At 37.3% G+C, this 24,930-nt stretch overlaps 1 protein-coding gene and 1 pseudogene across 7 annotated transcripts in view; one reads left to right on the top strand and one right to left on the bottom strand.

Annotated features, from left to right (window-relative positions):
- Nucleotides 1-24,930, top strand: part of Tgfbr1 (transforming growth factor beta receptor 1) — a 128,591-nt gene that overhangs the window by 47,547 nt on the left and 56,114 nt on the right. For 4 of the 7 annotated variants that reach the window (XR_015440001.1, XR_015440000.1, XR_001182368.3 and 1 more), the window contains exons 5-8: nt 98-265; nt 2,024-2,180; nt 3,850-3,974; nt 4,951-5,081. Coding sequence is in view for 3 of the 7 variants with exons in the window: in XM_013065716.3 (XP_012921170.1) it covers nt 98-265; nt 2,024-2,180; nt 3,850-3,974; nt 4,951-5,081; nt 8,243-8,368 (707 nt within the window). In the remaining 4 variants the exon portion in view is untranslated. Of the gene's footprint in view, nt 1-97; nt 266-2,023; nt 2,181-3,849; nt 3,975-4,950; nt 5,082-7,156; nt 8,135-8,242; nt 12,730-24,930 lie in introns of those variants that run through there. The other 3 variants (XM_013065716.3, XM_004864941.3, XM_021244586.2) reach the window with 2 other exon arrangements.
- On the bottom strand, nt 23,665-24,216 carry LOC147825819 (transmembrane protein 184C pseudogene; annotated as a pseudogene).

Below are 24,930 nucleotides of genomic sequence, written 5' to 3'. Positions count from 1 at the left end.
TGTGATTCAGAGTTTAGAGTAAAATGGAATAACTTTTGAATAAATAAATCATAAATGTTATATAACCCAACTGAAACATTGTTATTTTGTTTTGCAGACAACGGTACATGGACTCAGCTCTGGTTGGTGTCAGATTATCATGAGCATGGGTCCCTTTTTGATTACTTGAATAGATACACAGTTACTGTGGAAGGAATGATCAAGCTTGCTCTGTCCACAGCAAGTGGTCTTGCCCACCTACACATGGAGATAGTTGGTACCCAAGGTAATTCTTTAAATAGGTCTATTATTTAAGCTTTAAATTCTCACAAATCTAATGTCTATTCAAAATTAAAAGTCACCCTAACTAGAGATATTTAAAATGGAGTTTGTAGATGAGGACATACTCTCTATCTGTTAAATCTCAGATTTAGGAATGTGAGAATTTGCTTAGGGATTCTCTAGTCATTGTAACAACACTGATATTTTGTGACTTTTAAAAAGCATTCAGCAAAATAAAAGATAGATAATAGGAAGTTGGGAGATCTTTTTCAAATGGGAGGGGAACCAAAGATGGAGGGAAAAGGGAGGAAAAGCGAGGAAAGAAAGAAAGAATTGAAAAAAAAATGGAAATATAGCTTTTGCAAATGATAAGGGAGCCAAAAATTGGAAGGAGCAGGGAGCAATGGGAGGGGTAGGGGATGAAAAAAGAGTTAAAATATATTATCTATATGTACTAACTGCCCATGATAAATGTAGCCATTATGTACAGCATAAATAAACTCATTTTTAGAAAGTGGCATTCACCCTTATTTACAGTTTTTGAGGATCGCAATTTAAGAATTCAATCTCAGAGAATGTATTTTTATGTGTGATATCAAATGAAATAGCAAATTACTTTTTAAATGACATGCTATATAAATACTATCTGACACCTAGTAATTAGTTTCAACTTTGATATAAGATCATGTGCAGTAGTTTTACAATTGATAAATTAAATGCTAAGTATTAGGAAGTTTTGTTTATCACCCAAATCTTAGGAACTTTTTTGTACTATTTTCTATGAACCTAGACTTTGTTATTTCTTAATAGTTATCTTATTTTCTCAGAGTCTTACTCTTTTTACTTATTTGTATGAAAGCTTTAATTCTACAAATAATAATTGTATGCTGTGATATTTGTGCCATGTAGGATATCAGATGCTAATAGATTCTCTGGTTTAGCTGTTGTCCATTTGCTATCTGATAGCTCCCTCACTCCCACTTAAAGCACATGTGCTGTTTCACATTTTAGCTCCATCTGAGTCATTCATTAAAACAGCTTTTTTGAATTATTCACATATCATAATGTCACCCATTTAAATGTACATTTCATTGTTTTTTGAAATAGTCACAGAGTTGTGCAGCCATCATCACAGATTAATTTTAGGATATTTTCATTATTTCAGAAAGAAACCCTGAAGCAATTATTAGTTACTCTCCTTCCTCTCCAAATTCCTTAGCCATAGACAACCACTGATCTGCCTTCTGTCTCTACGGATTGCTTACTCTCGACATTTCATATAAGTTGAAGCATACTATATGTAGTCGTTTGTGATTTGCTTCTTTGACTTAGCATGTTTTCAGGATTTGCCTAAGTTGTAGCATATGTCAGTACAGCATTACTTTTTATGACTAATATTCTTTTGCATGGATATATATACCACACTTCACCTGTCCTCTCATCAGCTAATAAACATGTGGGTGGTTTCTAGTTTTGGTTATCATAAATAGTATTACAGCGAATAATAGTTCAAGTTTTTATGTGGATACATGCTTTTAGTTTTCTTGGATATATACCTAAGGGTTGATGGCTGGATTATAAATGGTAACTCAGTATAACGGTTTTAGCAACATTTGATATAGTGATTTACTATTTCCTAATCACCTTGGTATGCCAGGTGAAATGCTTTCACACTGGGACAAGAAGAGAGGTCTTTGAACCTAAAGGATAGAATTGTGACTAATATTACTTAGACAATTGTATTTAACTTTTGGTTCTTTAGGAAAGCCAGCCATTGCTCATAGAGATTTGAAATCAAAGAATATCTTGGTAAAGAAGAATGGAACCTGCTGTATTGCAGACTTAGGACTGGCAGTAAGACATGATTCAGCTACGGATACAATTGATATTGCTCCAAACCACAGAGTGGGAACAAAAAGGTATACTTATGAATAAATGGTATTTAATATCTCTTGAAATCAGCTTCTTCTCCTTCTCATTTGGATATGCATATCTTTTTGGAAACTCAAACTTACATTGTACTGATAATATAAGTAGGTCTTATGGTTTTGCCAGTACTGAAGGTTACCTGACTTAAAAAGATGGCCTACTGATGAAAGGCAGCTCTTCTAGACAATGTTATCAATCAGTTACGTTAACTGTAACAATAACAACGAATGTTTATAGAGTACCTGCTATGTGCCAGGCATCTTTCTAGGTTATTTAACATATTTCCTCATTTAATGTCCTTGTCAGGTACTGTGCTGCAGGTAGGCCAACTGTTCTCATATTTTCAGTTGCTAAAAATATGCTTTTCTCTTTTCCTTAGAACTTCTGCATGTGCTGTGTCCTAAAATGTACTTTTCTCTGCTGTTTTCTTATACCTTTCCTTTCACATAAGAAGCCTTTTTCTAGTCCTCAAGAGTCTTAAGTACCCTTGCCAAGGACTCTCATAGCATAATGAACTTGGGCCATCGAAGGATATACCATGTTATATTGTAACTGTTTGTATATGTGTCTGTATATTTTATTAGATTGTAAGCTGCTTGAGAGCAGCCTTGTATTCTCAGTATCCTAGTGCCTAGTATGTGGCAGATCCTCTCAGTAAGTGTTCATTGAATTCGTGAGTTCTCCAAAGGACCTAACTAGGTAGGTGTTGTTACCACTGATTCACAAATAAGAGGTTAAGTAATGTGACCACCTTCACTTGGATAGTAAGCTGAAATGCTGAGATTGCTAACCCAAAAGCCCTTGCTGTACTTAAAGACATCATGTTGTCACATTTCTTTAAAACTGCTGTCTTGACCTTGGAGATAATCAACAATTTTGGCCTATCAAAATTATATTTATGATTTCTGGATTCAGTGGGGACTTTCAGAATTCTTGACTGGCTAAGGGATCCTCCACAATGTTTGTTGCAGATCTTCATGGGCCCTTATCTGTAACATTAACAGGGTTTTTGAAACTTTATAATGTAGTATCAGTATGAGCACTGTCATTCATTTTTATCTACTATATTGTCCCTTGGAGTATGTCCTAGCCCCTTTTCATCTTGTTTAATAGTGAGAAAACTTCCAGATTAAATTACATAGTACCTACATAGTACATGAGATGGTGTACATTAGGTTATTTGTAACCCTCATACCTATTATAAGTGTGTTTTTCATTGGAAACCAAGATCACAAATCACATCCCATAAAATTGCCATTTGAGCATTTTGTGGTATTTATATAATTAATATGCAAACCAATGTGGATATTTCATATTTTTCTTTAGTTTAATATGATCTCAGTTATGTAAAACTGTGTGTGTGTGTGTGTGTGTGTGTGTGTGTGTGTGTGTGTGTGTGTAGATGTCAGAAAAGATGCCTGGCTAAATGTTAGTACTGTGGCAAAAGGGATGAATTTTACTTTGTACTTTATGTACTTGGAGAAATTTTTATAAGAAGTATGAATCATTTTTAAAAATAGTAGAACCATGCTAAAAAGGGAAAATTTTGATAGTGGGTTGTGCTTTTAAATTTTATTCTCAGGAGTAAAAGAAAATGTATGAAACAGTTAAATAGTATGACTGCCATTCAATAAAATAAAATATTGGCTTCTTTTTTAGGTACATGGCCCCTGAAGTTCTAGATGATTCCATAAATATGAAACATTTTGAATCCTTTAAACGTGCTGACATCTATGCAATGGGCTTAGTATTCTGGGAAATAGCTCGGCGCTGCTCCATTGGTGGTAAATTGCTCTCTCTTTCCCCAAGAGTTTGTCGTGATCAGAACTTGTTCAGGAATTGCCTCTTCCTCACTGAATGAAATTCTGTTGTTCAACAGACTGACAGGTGTCACTGAGTGCCAGAGAAAACAAGTAGATGAAACCTGGAGTGAGGGATGTGTCAGAACATGCCAGAGTACAGCTTTACTCTTTTGTCTTTTCCTGTTGCCATTTGAGTCTTAGGAAACATCAGAACATAAGCATTATTACCTTGAGCTATAGTTATTTATTTAGAGTGAACACTGGCCTGAGTGACCTCGGAAGCTGTAGCATGTGCCTGAGTCAACTTTATTTCCTTGAGATTTTAATTGGTTATTTTCTCCAGGTGATTGTTGGAGATTAATGGAGTGGCAATTATATTACATTATTTTTTAAGTTTGTTAACTTCTAGGCTTCGTTTTTAGATTGAGCACTTAGGCTGTGTTTACTTAAGAAATGGTCGCTTAGGTTTAGGGGTCCAGGCTAAGATCTAGGACCTCAGTTTTTGAGGCAGTGGGGGACGGAATATATCTTGGTATTGTAGCAAATAGGACATGTTATTGACAGATGCAGGTAGAAGGACTTGCACTTAAGGCTTGGCATGTAGAATTCATAATTCACTGAGAATATATAACCCTGTACCCAGTGAGAGACCGCACCCACAGAATAAAATCTCATTTGCTGTACAGTGGGGTTATAGGAGAAAATGCCAACCTGGTCATCAGAGATCACAGTTAGCCATCATTACAAAACACCCTTTGCTGAGCTCGTGGCAGTGGTGAGTTTTGAGGTGCATGCCCAGTAGTGGGAAGGTTGATGTGGATATGGATGAAATAATGAAACCTGTCAGTCTTGTTCCACTTAACCTGATTTTATAATAGGACACTGCAATAGTGATCTTTCTAATGGTTTGGCATTAGCTATATAAATTCTCCAAAACAAATTTTTAAAATTATTACAGGAATTCATGAAGATTACCAGCTGCCTTACTATGATCTTGTACCTTCTGATCCATCAGTTGAAGAAATGAGAAAAGTAGTTTGTGAACAGAAGTTGAGGCCAAATATTCCAAACAGATGGCAGAGCTGTGAAGTGAGTATTTCTTTTTGATATGAGGCCATTTTCTAAAATGCTTGTTTATTAAGCAGAAATTTGCTATTTTTCTTTAGGAAAAGCAAGAATTCTCTTTTCTTTGTTTTCATAGTAGTTAAATCAATGAGTAGAAATAGAATAATTTGGTTTTCATGTTCAATTTCAAGCACGTTAAAAAAGCCACAGAGCATTTGCAGTGGCCTTCAGCATATCTGACATTGTTAGATGTGTCAGATGAAGTAAGTGAATGCTTTCTTTCAGCTGGGGCAGCCCATACTAATGCACTGAGTACTAGACAGGAATTAGGAGACTTGTATTCTAGACCAGTCTGGCTCCCATGACAGAATTGGTTTTGTACAGGTCATTTCACTTCTCTGGGGCTTAACATCCCTTTGTGTGTTTTTTTTTTTTTGGTACTGGGGATTGAACTCGGGACCTTGCAAGGCAGGCGGCGGAACCACTGAGCTAAATCCCCGGCAACATCCCTATGTAAAATGTACAACTTACTAAAATGATTGTAGAGCAGTTTCAGATGATTTCACAGATGATTGCCAAGATAACCATTAAGCAGGAGTTTGAGGAAAATGCTGTCCAACAGTGTGAGCTTTTCATTCCAAGCTCTTAGAAAAAAATCTTGTTTTCTTGTAATTTAAAAAATTTATAAGACAAATTTTATTGACTATCTTTAATTGCCGCTGCTACTATTATGATATTGGTGAAGCAGATTGAAGTCTTGTAGCTTAGGTGTAGTAAAAGCTGGTCACTTCAGTAGTTGATTTTACTTCTTAAAACAATGTAGTACTCCAGAGAGACTCTAATATCAAAAATGTACTACTTACCTCCAGCCCAGATGAGGTACAGCTCAGCATGTTCAGAATTTGCATGTGGCCTAGTTTAACAAATGAAAGTGTCTTTTTAATAATTAGAACAGAGTATTATTAAACAGGTTATTTTTGGGCGGGGGGTTTAACTCAGTGGTTCTGGTGCCTGCCTTGAAAGCACAAGGTCCCGAGTTTGATCCCCAGTACCAAAAATAAATAAATAAATAAACAAAATTGTGAGCAGGTTATTTTTAAGTGTGAAGAAAAGTTAAATATTAACAGGTGTGTAATTTGTAGTCACTATCAAATCATGCTGAATTAATACCATCACTATCATTTTAATTTTTTTCAATTTGATTAGCTTTCTGTGTACTTTTTATTAGTTGTCTTTTACTTCCTGTGGTATTATAAGTCTCTTGATAGTTGAAGCATGTCAAGAATATGAAACTGGGGGCCGGGGATTTAGCTCAGTGGTTTTGCCACCTGCTGTGCAAGCACAAGGACCGGAGTTCGATTCCCGGTACCAAAAAAAAAAAAGAATATGAAACTGGTATAATACCTAAATAAGTTTTTGAGAGCCTTCTGTTTCTAGTCTTGACTGGTTCATCTTAAAGTTAGCTGTACAGCTTTTATCTTATGATGTCCCTTGTCTTTCATCTTGAGATTCTCTCTGTCTCTCTTTAATGTCAATTCCTCCTTCTTGGATCTAATGTTTTCTTCTTGTTTTTTGGTTTATTTGTTCCCCTCATTTGAGTCTTAGTTCAGAGGTTGCCTTGTCATTGAGACATTACCTCTCTATCTATTTAAAATAGTATCCACCTCCCTTGGCATATTTTGACTCCTCTGAATTATTTTTTTCCTTAGCATTTACCGCTGTGTGATAGTTCATGTATTTTACAGTAATTTATGTATCTGTGACTATAAGTTCTATGAGGACAGTCTTTCATCTGTTTGCTGTTATATTCCTGGGACCTAAAATAGTCTGTTATATGGGAGACATTCAGTAAATATTGCTGGCATATGGTCCTTTTACTCTGGAAACAGTTGGTTTTTTTCTAGGAAGTGCTCCTAAAGTATCTTTGAATTGGTTCCTCTCCGTCTTCCTCTGTTCTCTTTCTTTAACTTTAGTTATGTGAATGTTAGGAAGCCCTCTTATTTTCTTACCTTCTCTGTCATCTGGGAGGTCTAGCTCCTTTATCTTGCAGTTCTTCTATTCACTCTTTCCATTTATGCTCTTATATTTTTAATTTCCAGGAGCACTTATTGTTTATACTCCCGTTCATTGAGGAAAACGTCTAATATGAAATACAGGAACTGAAGCACCTTTGAGCTAGAGACTGTCCAGGGGAAATGAAGTATAAAGTGTATCAGTATTTTCTTTTATCTCTTTGTGTGTGTGGTGCTGGGGATGGAACCCAAGGCCTTGTGCATGCTAGCAAAGCGAGCATTCTACCACTGACCTACACCTCTCGTGCTAATGATAAATTTTATTATGTTGTTCTCTACAGTTTGTTTTGTTCAGGTTGCTTTTTTCTGTTTCAGTTTCTCCATTTCATATTAATTTCCTCAAATATATAATCAGATTCTCTTTTTATGTATAAAGAGGGGATCCAAAAGCTGACAGGAAACTTGTGTGTGGTAGAGCTTATTGACTGTCTCTTAAGGGGACCTCACTGGGTTGTTTTCTTGAAAAACTACTGACATCTTTCTTTAGATCTTTCCTCCTGGGCTGCTCAAATTTCCAGAGAAGATTCTTTGACTGGAGGAATATGTACAAAGTGCTGCCCATGTTTTGGGGAGAAAGCTTACAGTCGTAATCCTCAGTATATTTCCATTATGAAACTTCTGCCCTCATGTTCTCAAGGTCCTTGTGTTTCTCCCTCTCAGATAAAAACCTCTAGTCATCTCTTGAGTTAGGGGTGGACAGTTACCCAGCTGCATAAAGATGGGCAAAAGGACAGGTTTCTGGGGCTCCAGCTTTTTGAGCTGATCCCCCCCCATGTTTTACCCTAAGCTTCACCCTAGGGGTGCTTCATGTAGTTAATTTCCCAATTTGAGGGAGTCTCAGTGTGAGTCAGATTTCTTCTTGCCTTGACCAGTGCTGGATTAGGATTTAACTTTTCAGATCTACTAAGTCACCCCTTGTCCATCTGCTTTCTAGAAGCTAGCACTAGTACCCTATTAGTATTGGTCATTTCCATTCATTTGCTATTACAAATAATGCTCAAAACAATATTTGTACATATATCATTTTGAAAGAAAATTTATAGGTGAAGATTTTTATTCAGCTCAATTAAAAAATAGTATGTGGATTAATAATTTTCTTATATCTTGTTGTAGGCCCTGAGAGTGATGGCTAAAATTATGAGAGAATGTTGGTATGCTAATGGAGCAGCTAGGCTGACAGCTTTGAGGATTAAGAAAACATTGTCACAACTCAGTCAACAGGAAGGCATCAAAATGTAATTCTGCAGCTTTGCCTGAACTCTACTTTTTCTTCAGATCTGCTCCTGGGTTTTCATTTGGGAGGCCAATTGTTCTACCTCATTGAGAGGGAACAGAAGGATATTGCTTCCTTTTGCAACAGTCTAATAAGGTCAATTAAAAACGTCCCAGGATTTCTTTGGACCCAGAAAACAGCCATCTGGGTCCTTTCTGTGCACTATGAACGCTTCTTTCCCAGGACAGTTACAAAATGTTGTATAGTCTACCTTTATTTTTTATTAACAAAACTTGTTTTTTAAACGATGATTGCTTGTCTTAACTTTAGGTAACTGCTGTGATGAAGATCATCTTTAAGGGCAAAGGAGCTGGACTATTGAGTTATTTTTAAAGAAAGTGATTTACTCCTGGTTAGTAGTACATTCTCAGAGGATTCTGAACCACTAAAGAATTTCCTTGATTCAGTCTTTGAATGTACTGTTCTATAATTTTTCAGGATCTTAAAACAAATACTTATAAAACTCTTATCTTGAGTCTAAAAAGGACCTCATATAGTAGTGAGGAACATAATTTATGCAATTGTATTTTGTATACTATTATTGTTCTTTCACATATTCAGAACATTACATGCCTTCAAAATGGGATTGTACTATACCAGAAAGTGCCACTTTTGTGTCTTTCTAATGGAAATGAGTAGAAGTGCTTGAAGTCTCTGTGTTAAAACCTATAGTGTTTGAATTCAAAAAGTTTATTTATCTGAATAACTCAAACCTTTTTTTTTGAAGGGATTTTGTGGTATGACATTGAAATTCCATTTTGAAAATGCCTTTCTCCTACCAAAATGTGCTTGAACCACTAAAGAAATGCTGTGGCATTAATAAGCCAATTGTTACTATGGTCATGTTGGAATATTCTCACTTTGAGCTTTTTAGAGTTCAGTTGTGTTGTCTGAGTATTTTTTAAAAAGTCAAGTGGCACTCTAGATGCTTACAGTGCTTTAATAAGTTAATGTTCATAGCATATAGACTAATTTTTCTATAAGGGAAAGTTTGTCTAGCTGCTTGTGAAAAGTTGTGTGGTATTCTGTAAGCCATTTTTTTTCTTTATCTGATCAACAACAGTGTTATTTTTTTAAGAAATGAATTACATTTAAAATAGAATATGGTTAATGTTAAGTAATAGGCCTTTTAGAGAGGCAAAGGTAGTTAATAACTCAAAAAGACGACAGATGTGCGTGACAGGCACATTTGTTATGTAGGTGTAAGTGTTCTATGGATTCTCTGTCTTTGTAAGGTTAACAGTGTAGTTTTGAGGTCTCACTACATTTTGAGGAAGGCAGCTTTTAATTTAGTCTTTCCTTATCTCATATGTGCAGATACTGCAACTGCTTAATTTACATGGTTGCGTAATAACTTCAGTGCACTCTCGATAATGGGAGAGGTGGTAGCTAGAGAACATTCTGTATGTAGGTTCTCCGTTTACAGATGTTTTCAGTCAAATCAAATGTTTAAAGTAAACTTGTTATGGTGTTCTCACATCAAGTTAAAACTATCTTATGATTATTGTTTTTTACTTAAGAGTACTGTAAAGTCTGCTGGGCTTTTACAGTTTTCAAAGTCCTTTTTATCACTGTGATCTTATTCTGAGGGGGGAAGAAAACTATCATAGCTGTGAGGCAAGACTTTGACTTCATAGTGCTATCAGTTCCCTGATAAAAAGGTCAGAATAACCTTTATAGTCAGGAAGAAATTGTGGCCATTTATGCTGAATGAATTGGATTCTGATAATGTCTTATATCTTATACCTAGAATAAATTTGAAAGACTACTTGGTCTTAAAACCAAAGTAATTCTAGAAGGAATGACATTACATAGGAATCTAGTGTCAATTTCATGTGATTAAAACATCATGGGGAAAATGTTCTTAGAGGCTAATATTTTGACTACAATTTTTTCTGTAGTCAGTCATGATTTCATTGAAACAAATGAATAAGTTTGAGAGGTTTGTTTTTATAGTTGTGTTATATTACCTGTTTAATAATCTCTAGTTCTATGATCAGGTACTTTGGGGGGCATTTCTTAAGCCTACAAGATCTGCTTTATGAAATCCAGGGGACCAATGCATTTTATCACTATAACTATTTTTATATAATTTTAAGAACATACCAAAAGTTGTCTGATTTAAAGTTGTAATACATTATTTCTCGCTTTCATATAAGGTAATCAACTTTTGCTAAAGATAGTCCTCATTACATCAAAGATTGAGTTATTATTATACTGTTCTTGCCTAAGTCGATAAAATGTACTTTTTTATGAATCAGGGAATTTTTTTTAAGTTGGAGTATAGTTCTAAATTCAGTTTACATCTTACTGCATCTAATTCTTTTTTTTTTTTTTGGTACCGGGGATTGAACTTGGGACCCTTGCACTTGCGAGGCAGGCGCCGGAACCACTGAGCTAAATCCCCCGCCCTGCATCTAATTCTTATTTTGGCTAGGGACAGCTTGATGAACCCCATTTGGTTAACACTGAAAATGAAAGTTACTTAAAAGATCATATGGCTCGTGATTACTGTGGCCATGACTGCAGATAAATTTGACTGGAGTAATACTTTTATCGTTTAGAAACATAGTCCTTTGTTTATATTGCCTATCCTAAAATGCTCACCTTCGAAGATTTAGTGTGACTAAAACATGTCTTTTGGCACATGATTTTGTCAGTACCCCAAAGGAGTGAAAATGGGGCAAGTATGACTTATTGGGACATAGATCTCCCTGGCCCTTCCTTTCTTCGTGTCTTCAGCTCTGTTTCTCCCAAGCTACCTTCCTGCTGGACCCGGTCTCAGCGACCATTACCTCTCACCCGCACCCTCAGACTTTTGACTGAAGTGTTGCTTTTGAGGCCCTGGAGTAAGATGATTGATGGAAGTTGTGGGAAATACTTCCGTTTTCTTGAATCATTGGTTGTGTCAGGGAAGGGTCTCCAAGTATGGAGATGAGGCTTGGGATGCTCCTGCTGGTTGCCCTGCTTTCACTTCAGCCATAGACAAGAAGTAGGGTGGCAGGTGTGACAGTGGGAGTTGTGCCAGAAGCAGTGGCCAGTTACATCCCAAGTAGAACAGTCAGGCCTGAAATGCTGGGCCTGTAATTATGCTGTAATGATAGTGCTCGAGAAGTGCCTTGAGTCAGTATACAGTGCCACGACTATCAAGAATTTCAGATTTCAGTTCTTACTGAAGTGATCATTTGACCAATTGCAGCCTTGATGAGCTACTTTTTTTTTCTCTATGTCTGAGACCTGTCAGATATAGACTGTATTCTAAAACAAATGACAAAGTGCTAATTACCACACATAAAATCAGTATCGTATTAGATGTATCAAACTTACTTTTTTTCCCCCATGCACTGAAGGAATGATGGTAAATCACCTGTTTCTTTTGTTTCTTGATTGTGGCAGTGTTCTGGCTCTAAATGGTGGAGATTCCAAATAATGGTTCTGTTACAGCTTGGCAGAAAAATACTCAAGTATTTTGAGATCCTAAAGAATAGCACTGGACATGTACTGCAGCTTCTTGTGTCTGTTTTGGAATGCTGGAATATGGCCCTCTCTAGGAATGCTGGGTTCCTAGGATGTTAGGATTGTCAGTACATTATTTTCAATCTCATTATGCAATCTAATTTGTAAATGTAAGCTTTCTAAAAAGTATGGTTAATAACATTCAACCTGTTCCTTAAAACTTAAAAAAGAAACAGTAAATTTGTTTTTTAATAAGATTTTTGTGCATTGAGTATCATGAACCATGTTTTGATATCCCCCTTTTCACATTGTGCCAATGGAATGGGGTGTTTGATATTTCTTTATATGTCAAGGAGATGCTTCAAAATGTCAATTGCTTTAAACTTAAATTACCTCTCAAGAGACCAAGGTACATTTACCTCATTGTGTATATAATGTTTAATATTTGTCAGAGCATTCTCCAGGTTTGCAGTTTTATTTCTATAAAGTATGGGTATTGTGTTGCTAAGTTACCTAAATGGTACTGTATTGTTTATATTGTTCCCCAAATAACATCATCTGTACCTTTTGTTTTCTGTATTTTATTGTATTTGTGCAGAATTCTTTTGACTTTATCAGTGTAAGCTCTGCCCTTTCAGATATGTACAGAAAATGTCCGTATAAATTTTCACTTACGTTGAATGATTTTGAGAAGCTGCAAAGGAGAAAAAAACATAAACTGCATTTCCCCGTAAGTTTTAAAAAATTGTATATTGTATTTGTAGTAATATTCCAAATGAACTGTAAATAGGAAATAGGAGAGTGATGTTTAAGTCCTAACACTACAGTAGAAAAATGGAAGCAATGCAAATAAATTACTTTTTTTCCCAAATGCCAGTGGCTCCATTCTTTTCTGGAGGCTTAGGATGAATCAGCTTCTAAACCCAGATTGTTGGCAGACTTCATTCAGTTCCAGGAGGTTGTAGAACTGAGGTCTCCATTTCCTTGCTGATCATTGGTTAGGGCTCACCCTTGGCATCTAGAAGCTACACACATTCCTTGCCTCATGGCCTCCTTCCTCTTTCCATCATTACAACCAGCCACAGCTTGTTGAGTCCTTCTCACATTTCCTTTCTCTGATCACCCTTCTGCCTCATCTCTTCTCTACTTCTCTTCCACCTCATCTCTCTGCTGCTTCTTTGCTGTTCTGCTTTTAAAGGCGCTTGTGTGATAATTTTAGGCCCATTGGGATAATCCAGGATAATCTCCCTAGTTGGTAACTTCATTTTTCATCTGTACAGACCTTTCACAGCAGTACCAGGATTAGTCTTTGATCAGTCAGAGGATGGGGATCTTAGTAATACATTTGCTTACCACAATATGTTTTCTTTAAGTGACATTACACTTTATAAAGCAATAATTATATATTGTTGAGTTTATAATATAAATCTGGTGTATAATAGTGGCTTTAAATCTGAGGAGGGGATCAGCATCTGAGCGTTCCCCTAGGATACCATGTAGTTGATTCTTGCTTTTTTATCCATTCTGAATGAATTTCCAAGCTCATTCAAATCTTGGATATTTCTAAAAGAGGAAATACCCAACAAAACTGTATTTTATTGAAATTACATTAGCCTTAATCTGGAGATTATGATAAACTGAGATGCATATTGCTACAGTCCCTAGATCCAACCACTAAAACATCACACAGATATTTTTGGAGTACATTAATATTTAACATAAAAGGCAGAAAGAGGGACAGAGAAGCAAAAAAGACTTGAAACATTTAGAGGCATTTACAAAATGGCAGCCGTGTATCTAACCATACCAATAATTTCATTAAATGTGAATGAACTGAACACTTGCATCAAATTGTCAGAATAGATTAAAACTAACTATGTGGTGTCACAGAGGCACTTTAGATTCATACACAGCTTTAAAATATGGGAAAATGTATACCATGAACAGTAACCATAAGAGACCTGGAATTGCTATATTCATATCAAAGTGGGCTTTGAGACAAGAAATACTACTAGAAATAGAGCAGGATATTGTACATGATAAAAGGATCAACATACCAGAGAAGTGTAACAATTATATATGTATACACACCTAACAACCAAAAAAAAGAAAATGACAATTGAAAAGAAAGGGGCAGTTCAACAATAATATTTGGAGATTTCAAAGCTGTGCCCTCAGTAATTGATAGGACAACTTGATAGAATCACTGAGCATGTAAGACAGTGCTGTTAGCTAATTTGTCTTGACATTCTAGAACACCACACACAATAGCAAAACACATCTTTTCTACTATGCCTTTGTCATTCTCTAGGGATACTATGTGCTATGCCATAATACAAGTCTCAGAATTTAAAAGGATTGAAATAGTATATTCTCCAGCCACACTGAAATTAGAAGACAGTGAGAAATTTAGCAGATCCTTAAATATTTGTAAATTAACACTTCTAAATATCCTATGTACTGAAGAAATCTTAAGGGAAAATTAGAAAATTATTTTTATTTGTTTAAGACAGGGTCTTGCTGTGTTGCCCAGGTTTATCTCTAACTTGTGGGCTCAAGTGATCCTCCTGCCTCAGCCTTCCAAGTAGCTTGGAACTACAGACATTGCCACAATGTTTGGTTAAAAATTGGGGTTTTTTTGGTACCGGGGAGCGAACTCAGGTCCTTGCGCATGCGCAGAAGGCAGCGAAACAACTGAGCTAAATCCCCGGCCCTAAAAATAGTTTTAACAGTGAAAATGAGCACATAGCATATCAAAATTTCTGATATATAGCTAATGCAGGGATTAAAGGAAAATGTTACAGTCTTTACCTATAAAGTATTCCAAGATCATGATGACATCCAAAAGTTCTAAAACACAATATTAACTGATTCAAACAACAAAAGGTTTATGTATCAGGACAAAATATTATGTCTTGTGGCTGAAAATTTCATTTAACATCCAAAAATCATTTAATGTATTATAATACCACGTTAACAAGAAATGATAAAACCCACATAGTCAAATAGTTAGAAAAAAAGCATTTGATGGGATTCAACATCCATGATGAAAACTTCCAATGGAACAAAATAGAACTCTGAATCTAAAAGGCTTCTGTGAAAAGCCTACAACAAACAATAATGAAAGACAATGCTTTTCTCCTTAAATTGGGAACAGGTTAAGAACATGCACACTTACCTGTTTCTGATCAGTGTTGAAGTGATGGATCTATCCAGCTCTCCCTCTCCCAAATGGCTAAAGGCATTTAGATTAGGGAAGAAAAGAAATTGTCTTCACAATCACGTGGTCCTGTAAGACCCTAAGGAATCCACACACAAGCTACTAGAACTAAAACATTTAGTAAGGTTGTAGAATACAAGATCAATATTTTAAAGTTGAAATTTTATCAGCAATGACAGTCTCAAAATTAAAACCACTCAACATTAAAAAGAATACAAAAATGAATTTATTCCACTGGAAAATGCTGCTGAGAAATTAAGATAAAAATAAGTACAGAAATCTTCCATGTTTGTGGATTAGAGGATTCCCATTTTGTTATGATGGTAAATGACATCAAAAGCAAAACCTTAAACCAAATTGACAAATTATACTTCATTGAAATTAAAATCTTTTGGATTTATAAAAAATGTTAAGTGAAAAGTCAGCCTGGAAAAAATTTATTTGCATTCAGAATATATTAAGAACTTACAAATCTATAAGACCACCCAATTAAAAAATTGGCCATAACTTGATAGACATTTTCCCAAGAAGATACATGAATAGCTAATAAACACAATTCTTTGTAAAGATTATTGATGAAGTTAAAACCACAATGTGAAGCCACTCCACATACACTAGAATGGCCACTTAAAGCAAAAATCAATAAATATCAAATGTTGGGGAGGATGAGGGAAACGATTGCTGGAATATAAAGTGGTACAGTCCTTTTGGAAGACACATTGGCAGTTTCTTAAGTGTAAACCTGTTATATGATCCAACAATTCCATTTCTAGGTGTCTATGCACCATAAAACTCCCCGATAAGATACAAGATTCTGAGTTAAATCTGAATGTTAGGTAAACAACAAATAATAGTTTAGTGTAACTATGTCTCAGGTATTAAATGGACTATACTAAAACAATGTGCTTATCTCACATTTAAACTGGGTATCTTATATTTTTACTTACTAAATCGGGCAACTTTTAATTCAAGAAAAGTGAAAGCATATCCAGATGAAGGGTCGTATGTGAATGCACATAGCGTAATTCATAATAGACAAAAATGTTAACAATCTAAATGGGCATCAACTGGTGAATGGACTTAAAAGTGGAATATTTACAAATTGGTTTATGAACTATTGATCTATGTTGAACAAGGATGAACCTCAAAACCTTAGAGGTGAAATTCCTTCTCCCTCCAAAGATTAGCTGAAATAAATTAATAACAAAATAATTAGAAGATAGCCAGCGGACGAGAATACATGTTTTTATGAGCCTTTCATTGGTTGAGCAGCATTCACTGTATTTTTGATCACACCTCATAAAGACACAAAAGAAGACTTCCAGAACTGGTTCAGAAAGTGGCAAGAATGATGGGATAAGTGTGTTCAAAGTGTCTTCTCCTGTAATAAATTTTTAAAATACAGGCATTCACCATATATTTTCATCATCCTTTGTATAACCTTTTTCTATAGAAGAGGAGGTGAGTGAAGAACATATACAATTTTGAGGGGAATTGCAAATGATTTTGAGGGGAATTTGATGGACTTGAGAAACATTAATAGCCTGGGAAGTCCTTTTGGCTGCAGAACAGATAACGTATCATAAATAATTCTCTTTTGGAATATTGAATGGGACTGAAGTAGAAGACAATGGAGTGTGACAAAAGTCTTGCCGGGTGTGTTGACAGATTTGTGCAATGATTTTGGTCCATAGGAGTTAAGTTAATGCAAGCTTGAGAAAAGGACTAGGGTTATTTTCATTCTTGGCAGCTTTGAACTGTAAGTAGATAAGGAGATAGAAAAATGCTTGTTCCAGCATCCACTGTTCTCTACATTCCTTTAATTAAAACAATCAGTATCTCAGGGTGCCATATTTTGAGACGATAGTTCTTGGACTTCTTCACCTTCATGCAAAGTGAAAGCAGCAGGACAAAAACACTATACTCAAGCATAAGGGAACATCTGGGGATGGTGGAAGAATTCTAGAACTTCATTTTGGTGATGGTTGCACATCTCTATACATTTACTAAATATCATTCATTGTGCACATGGAATAGGTACATTTTATGGTGTATAAATTTTACTTCAATAAATCTGTTAAAGAAAAATAAAACTCACCTCCTGCTATTTTTTATCACCCGCATCCTTTACTTGCCACCATATTGAACACTCGCAGTGCCCACGAACCTGCTTCTTGACGCTGCTCTGTCTTTGCTTGTGCTGGAACCACACTGTCCCTTATCCTCTGTCTTAGTAACTTGAATCATCTGCAAGGCACAGCTCAAAAGGAGTTTCTTCCATTCTTCCTCATCCTGCCATTGGTAGGTCATCAATCTCTGTGTTTCCAAATCACTTGGTTCACCCTATAATTGCACTTCATTCCTGATTTAACTTCCTTGGGGACTTTTTTAGGACCTTCTCCCAGTTTCCCTTGAAGGAAGCAGGTGGTTTTCACATATTTTCCTTTCTAAATATCTAACCATAATTAACAAAATAAATCCAGCGATTATTTGGATGCTGATTCTTTTGCATCCGTGGATTCTCCAGGAGCCTGGCTTGTTTGGGTGCTATTTCAGAAGTGCAGTCACATCTTTAGGGAGTCTTCTCTGAATGCCTCCACATAACTCTGTTTCTGATGCCACATTGTGCAATACTTGTCCATGTACTGTATTAATTTTGTGCCCTTGTGTGGTTAGGTGGCTTACGACTACAACTAGCTATGAACCCCCAAGAACAAGAACTATGTCTAGTTTATTTCCAAGAACCTCTTGCCTAACCCAGGGCTTTGCTCAGAACACGCCCAAAGAACTTGTACCATTAACTTCCTGTTAAAGGAATTCTAAACAAATAGGAACTGATCTGACAGAATGCAGTGTGGTGATTCTATTAGTCACTTTCCTTGTCACTGGGAAAATATTTGATACCTGCAACTAAAAGGTGGGGTAAATTTCTCCTATTTTGGTTTACTTTTCAGTCTGTAGTTGGCTAGCTCCAGGACAGGATAGCATAGCACAGGGGCAGAGTATAGGAAAAGTTGCTCACCTTGGTATAGGAGAAATATAATATATAATGTCCAACCTGTTAGGTATCAAATGTGCTAAGTTCATGATCCCACAACATCAAGGAATGAAGTTGTGAACTAAAGGAAGAAGTTAGGAGAGCTTTATTGGAAATCAGAGAAGATAGCTCCAGGATTTCCGGGGCGAGGGGGTGTCCCAAATGGGGTGGCCACCGAGGCCCTCTGTCAGTGGTAATTTATACAGCCAAGTCACGATGTGTGTACAATGTGGGTCAAACTACAATCAATTTACAGGATTATAAGTAGAGCCACTTAGCTGATACTGATCCAATAGGGAAGCAAAGCATGTAGTAAGGATACATGGGAAAACAAAGGCATTTTTGGGAAGGGATGGGTCTAGATGCTCTGGTCACCCGCCCACCTGGGCAGTTAATCCCTGTCTGGACTTAATGGTCTAGGTGGTACTAATTACAATATAATCTCACATTATTGATTTCTCTTAGGGAGGCATGTAGGCCTGCCATTGCATCTTTATCTTGGGCCTGGCCTTCAGATGCCCCACCAGCCACAATTCCGATGTCTTTATTTTTTTCTGCTGACTTCCTTGAGAGCCCAGTCCCTCTTTATTTCTGACTTAGCTGCCTCTTAATAGCCTCATGACAACCTGGGAACAAGGAGTGGCAAGGGAGGAGCCAAGAATGGAGATAAACCCTTGCAGGCCATGCCCACCTGACCATGTCTTCCGACCAGACCATGCCTCCTAATAGCAAGTCAGCTGTAGCGGCCCCATAATCTGGTCACCTTCCAGAAGCCCCACCTATGAGCGCATGAGGCTCCTGGGGGACTTCTTGATATAATATATACCATAACAGAGATGGGCCTTTATAGAAGTGGAGTCTTTTACTCCAGGGTTCCCAAGTGCAGGACCCGTAAGTATTTTATAAAGGCACATCTGACCCCAGCTTCCCCGCAGGTCTTTCTGTTTTTAGGGGTTTTCCTTTGGTATTTATTTTATTCTTTGTTTCTTTGGTTTTGATGACAGCCAGTGGTGTCCCCCTCGGGCCTTTTTATCCTTCTTGCGGCCCCACCGATCTCTGGCCTCCCCTTGGTACTATTATGTGTATTTCATTTATCCCATTAACTACTGCTCATGTCCTTTAATTTGTATTTTTCTCATACTTGATGTTATTTTTTTTTAAGAAAAGGTGAAGTCAGAACTCAGCATCTTTTAGTAAGATGGAAGTTTGCAATCTTTTAAGTTATTAAAAGTGGAATAGTGTTTTTTAAAAAATAAATATTTACTGAGCATTAACTATATAACAAATCCTGTACGTTATTTGCCTCTTTATATTTCTTTTTTTTGTATTGTTCTCCCAAATTAAAAATCAGCCAGAATTTTTATTTATATTATTTTAGACCCTAACCCAGCTTATGAGCTTAGTAAACCACGTAGTATTGGAAGTTTTTCCAGCTCTAATATTTGTGATTCTAATACAGATTTTACTCTTCATCTTTTTTTGGATTTTATTTTTATTTTCATTATATAATGATTGCATTCCTAGTGGAGAGTTGGTACATGTACATAACATATCTCAACATGTATCTTTTTTTTTTTTTTTTGGTACCGGGGATCAAACTCTGGTCCTTGCGCTTGCGAGGCAGGTGGCGGAACCACTGAGCTAAATCCCCGGCCTGGGATGTTCATATTTTCAACCTGTGGTTTAAAAAAGAACAAAAATTTGGTTCATCAGATTGTAGGGACTGAGTTTTTTTGTTTTTGTTTGTTTTGGCTTTTTTTTCTTTTGAAACAGGGTCTCACTATGTAGTCCAGGCTGGCCTTAAACTCACTATGTAGCCCACGCTGGGCTGGCCTCCGAACTTGTGTTGATCCTCCTGGCTCAGCCTCCTGAGTGTTGGGACTCCAGCTATGCACCACCATACCCGCCAGGGCCTGAGTTTTGAATGAACGTGTCCTAAGTGTGAAAGTATGATATGTAAATCCAGTGCTTGCCAAATATAGGCTAAATTTTACAGGATGGCTCACTGGATTCCACCGAGACTCTTTGGTGCGTTGACTTGAATCATTTAAGCAGCCAGTGTGCTAGGATCTGTGACTCTGAAAAGGGGTCTTGCATAGGACCTAGCATACAGTAGGCACCAGGAGTTACATGTTGAATACATGCACATAAGCAGAGGCTCCCAGAAATGCAAACATCCTTCCTGTACGGTCCAGGATGGAAAGTCAGATTGCCTTTGTTTACACATTTTCAGTGACCAGTACAAATCCACCATTTTCACAGAGCAGTATGTTGTTTCTAGAAAGTAATGTTTACTTAAAAGTTCATTCTAGCAGAGCAATATATATTACCTTACCGCTCCTTCTCGTGTGTATTCCTTGGTCTCACACACTCAGCCTTTGCCCTGGCACAGCCAAGTCAGAAATTCGACACCCTGTCCCCTCTCTCAGGTGGGCTCTTTACTAGGCCAGCAAACTCCACTTCTTACACTGTTGCCCATACTTTGCCAAGCATCTCTTCATAAGATCCTGCTTTCTTTTTTGTTTTCTATGTCTTCTTTCTTTCTTTTTCATTTTTCTTCTTCCCCTCTCCTTCCTCTTCTTCTTCTTGATGGTACTGGAGATTGAACGCAGGCCTTTCGCACTGAACTATATCCCCTGACCTTTTTTATTTGTTGTTTTGAGACAGGGTCTCAGTAAGTTGCTAAGTTGCCCAGGTTGGGCTTAAAATTGTGATCCTCCTGCCTCAGCCTCCCACAGAGCTGGACTTACAGATGTGCCACCTTGCCTGGCCCAATTTCTTATGGCTCTGTATTTATGCTCCCAGTGGAAGATAACCCAGACTCAGCTCTTTGGTAATAAGACAAAAAGCCTTTCCAATTTAGCTATTCTCCTCTATATCCTCAATAGGTGGCAGTGTTGATCTTTCATTGGTTTTTCGTCTGTGGGTGTTTTTGTTTTTATATGCATTAGACTAGCTGAAGATCAAGAGTTTCACAACATGTAGTTCTTTTTACTCAGTTTGACTCTTTTGCTAAGGGGTCTTCCCAAGAGCAGTAAGTCCCCCAGGCAGGCTAAAATTTAAGGAAGTCTTTAACAACATTCTATTAACATTTTAATTATAAAAAATTATACATTCTGGTAAAATTTCAGCAACTACAGCAGCATAAAATGTAAAAAGTGCGTGAAACTTTTCGAGGTGTTTTACTATGCATATAAGATACACATAAATATAAAATATACAGATACCTAGGCTTGAGCAGAGCGTGGTAGTGCACACCTGTAATCTCAGCGCTCCACTCGGGAGACTGAGGCAGGAGGTTTGCTGCCAGTTCGAGGCCAGCCTGGCCTCCAAAGTGAGGCCCTGTCTCAAAAAAAAATAAAAACAAAAACAACAATAACAACAACAAAAAGATAGCCAGACATGGTAGTGGATGCCTGTAATCCCAGTACTCTGGGAAGCTGAGTCAGGAGGATCACAAGTTTGAGTCCCACTTGGAGAACTTAGATCCTGTTTCAAAACAAAAAATAAAACAAGCTAGGAATGTAGCTCAATGTGAAGGTCCTAGTTTCAATCCACAAGCATAAAGATAGTCATAATGTTCATATTATTCTGCACCTTACATTTGCTTTACATAATGTTCTTCTAGGTCAGTTCATAGTTTCTTCATTCCTCCCACTCTTGTGGTTTCTAACATTTACATCCTGTTCCAGAACTATAATTGTCTTCCAGGCTTGAACTTCTGAATACTTAAACCCTATAAAAATAGCAGTTACCATTTTTATGGTTATGCAAATATTAATCACTGCAGAGGAATGTAACCATATCTATAAAGAAAGAAAGAAAATTCTAATGATTTAACCCCTGCCACACAATTGTCAGGGTTCAAAGCTTTGCCTTTTAATTTCATTTTTACTTTTCTCACTTTTACTCAGCTATGAGTTTTTTATTTGCTTATTTTAATCTCATGGGGTTTTGTTTTGAAGTGCTGAGGACTGAACCCAGGTCCTTGCACCTGCTAGGCAAGTGCTCTGCACTGAGCTACATCCTCAGCCCCTAATCTCATATTTTCGGAAATCTCATTCTTATATGCCTTTTTTTCTCTCAAGTATTCCTGGAGTGATGTTTAATTTTGAGTACATATGTGACAAATTTTCCTGCATAGCCAATTGCTGGTTTAACCTGGAGTAAAATTTAGGCTCAAGTTCAAATTTCTTTGGAATTTAAAATGCTTGACGGCATTTCTGATGGGAAGCCTGATGTTAGTTGCATTTACATTTCTTTGTAGATGTCTTGTTCTCTCCTTCTGGAGGCTATTGTGGCTTCTTCTTTGTTCTTGGGGTTCTGAAATATCTAGCACAAGTATCTAGATCTGTATCTTGTTTCCATTTATACTGCTCGGTACCTAGCGGGCTCTTAAGACTTAAACACTTAAGATTTTTAGATCTCTCTAGCTCAAGAAAATTTTACATTATATCATTGATTCCTCCTCCACACACACATTTTTTTCTTTCATCTGAAACTCCTATGAATTAATGAATGTTGACTTCCCATACCTCTTATCTGTCTTTTGACTTTTTTTTTTGGTACCTGGGATCGAACTCAGAACCTTGCCCTTGCGAAGCAGGCGTGGTGCCACTGAGCTAAATCCGGCCCTCCTTTGACTTTTATTTTTCACTGCTTTGTCTTTTTCTTGTGTTCCCAGGGAGTTCACTGATTTTCAGGTAACTGGTCTGGTTTTTAGATTCCGCTCCTCTCTCTTCCTCCCCTCCCCTCCCCGCCCCTCCTCTCTCCTCTCCATCTCTGTCCTAGGAATTGAAGCAAGGGCCTTCACACTGAGCTATAGCCCTAGCTCTTTCAAATTTTAAAAAATTTATTTTTGAGGGCCAGGATCTAGCTCAGTGGTTCTGCTGCCTGTCTTGCAAGCACAAGGTCCCGAGTTCGATCTCGGGTACCCTCCCCCAAAATTTATTTTTGAGACAGGTCTTTCTTAGTCGCTAAATTACCGAGGCTGGGCTTAAACTTGAGATCCTCCTGCCTCATCCTCCTGGAGTACTGGGATTTCAGACATGTGTCACCACTCAGTCCAGCTTACTATTCTTTTTTTTTTTTTTATGGATATGTCCTGTTTATTCATAAATAAGAACATTAGTTGTACAAACCCTTGTAAACTTTTAGCACATTTCTTCAGCCTCTTTAATCAGACTAGCTTTTAGCATGTATTCTGCACACTTGGAGTTGATAAATCTATCTGCTATGTCCATGGCCTGGGCTTCGTCTATCCACCTCGCAGCTACTTTAATATTCCCAGCATGCATTGGGGTTAAATAAACGGCAGCTTTTTAGAGAGGTTTCATAACCTACTACTAATTCTTCTATGATTACCACCTTTTCTTTATCTTTGTATAAGGACCACAAAGTGTTGAAGACTGGTGGACAACCCTTGCTGAAATTCATCCTTAGGAACTTATCCAAACATTCTTTGAACTTCTCACCAGATAAAAAGTTTAATGGCAGCCTTCTTGGCACCAATCCCCTGGGATAGTTAGTCCAGGCCTCCTCATATATTTTTAGCTGTTCAAACATATTAGCACTTGAGATATAGTATTGATAATTACTAGGTAGCTCCAGGCATTTTTAAAAGCAAAGAATTCCTTCCTGATAAATGCCGAGTGGCTAACAGATTACAGCAATCACAGGTCTGTCAGGTGGTGACAGGTCTGATAGCTGTGTACTGTAGAACTCCTAGTTCACACCTAAACAGAAGAACCAATCCCATGTCCCATGGTGGAAAGCAACACAAAGATAGGCGATGTTTTTGTGGGTTTTTTTTTTTTGCTTCAAGGACTGCTATCAAATCTGGATATTGACTAGTTAGGTAATTGATCAGAAAAATCATGAAATAACATGACATATGCCTCATAGCATTCTCGGAATGTATTCAAATATATGGGAGTGGTGGAATTTATCAGTGCTACCCAAGTGTCTAAACTGTATATAGGTACCATCCAAAGAACCCTTATGATTGGTTTTTGCAGTTCAGGTTGTGTGTAATGCACAGGGTGTTGTAAGATCCCCCACAGTGATATAGGTATAGTCAACAGCAAAAAGATTCCTGGGGATCACTCAGAGATCCTCTTGCACCATGGCCTAGAGGAGTCTTGCGTGGACTGAGACCGGCCTCAAGCGACCTGAATAGCTCGGTTCTGCCCTGCAGTTTCCTGCTTGCTCTCTTTTTTCTTTGGAGACCGAGCTTCCTGCCTTCTGCACCCACAGATGACTCTTTGTCTACTCTGCAGAATAGATAAGGCTCTGGGATTTCCTCACTACCTTGCACGGGACAACCCCTACTCAGCTTACTATTCTCTTATTCCTCTGTTTGCTAGATTTTTAAAATGTTGACCATCATATTTTTAGATATTATTTCTTTCCTCTGATGATTCCTTTTTAATTGGCAGCTAGCTCAACTCTTTCCAGAGATACTAGAGTTTTTTCTTTAACATTCCTTACTGTGTTTTGTTTTATCAGGGTGGCTTGTTTGGTTTATTGGTCTTTGTTCAGCTTTTTCATGTCATTGGTTTCCTCACACCTGTGGCACCCCATGGCCGTTCCATGTGCTTTCATAATGGAAGCATTAGGTAAATCTCTCCCAATGGCTGAAACCTCACTCATAAAGGGAAGGGCAGGGAAGAGGTTCCAGAAGTGGTTGAACCACATTGTCAGGAGCCTTCCTTCTGGGCTTCAGCAGCAGCTGGGGGATGCTCACACTTGCCGGTGTAAGGAGGGGTTAAAATAATGGACCAGAGCACTTTGCTGTATTTTCTCCCTGGGCAGAG

Source organism: Heterocephalus glaber, unplaced genomic scaffold (assembly GCF_053883595.1).
Source record: "Heterocephalus glaber isolate CG9 unplaced genomic scaffold, H.glaber_assembly_v1.0 deba00001481, whole genome shotgun sequence".
NCBI lineage: Eukaryota > Metazoa > Chordata > Mammalia > Rodentia > Bathyergidae > Heterocephalus > Heterocephalus glaber.
Note: the sequence above shows the minus strand (reverse complement) of the source record. Positions and strands in the feature narration are given on the sequence as shown.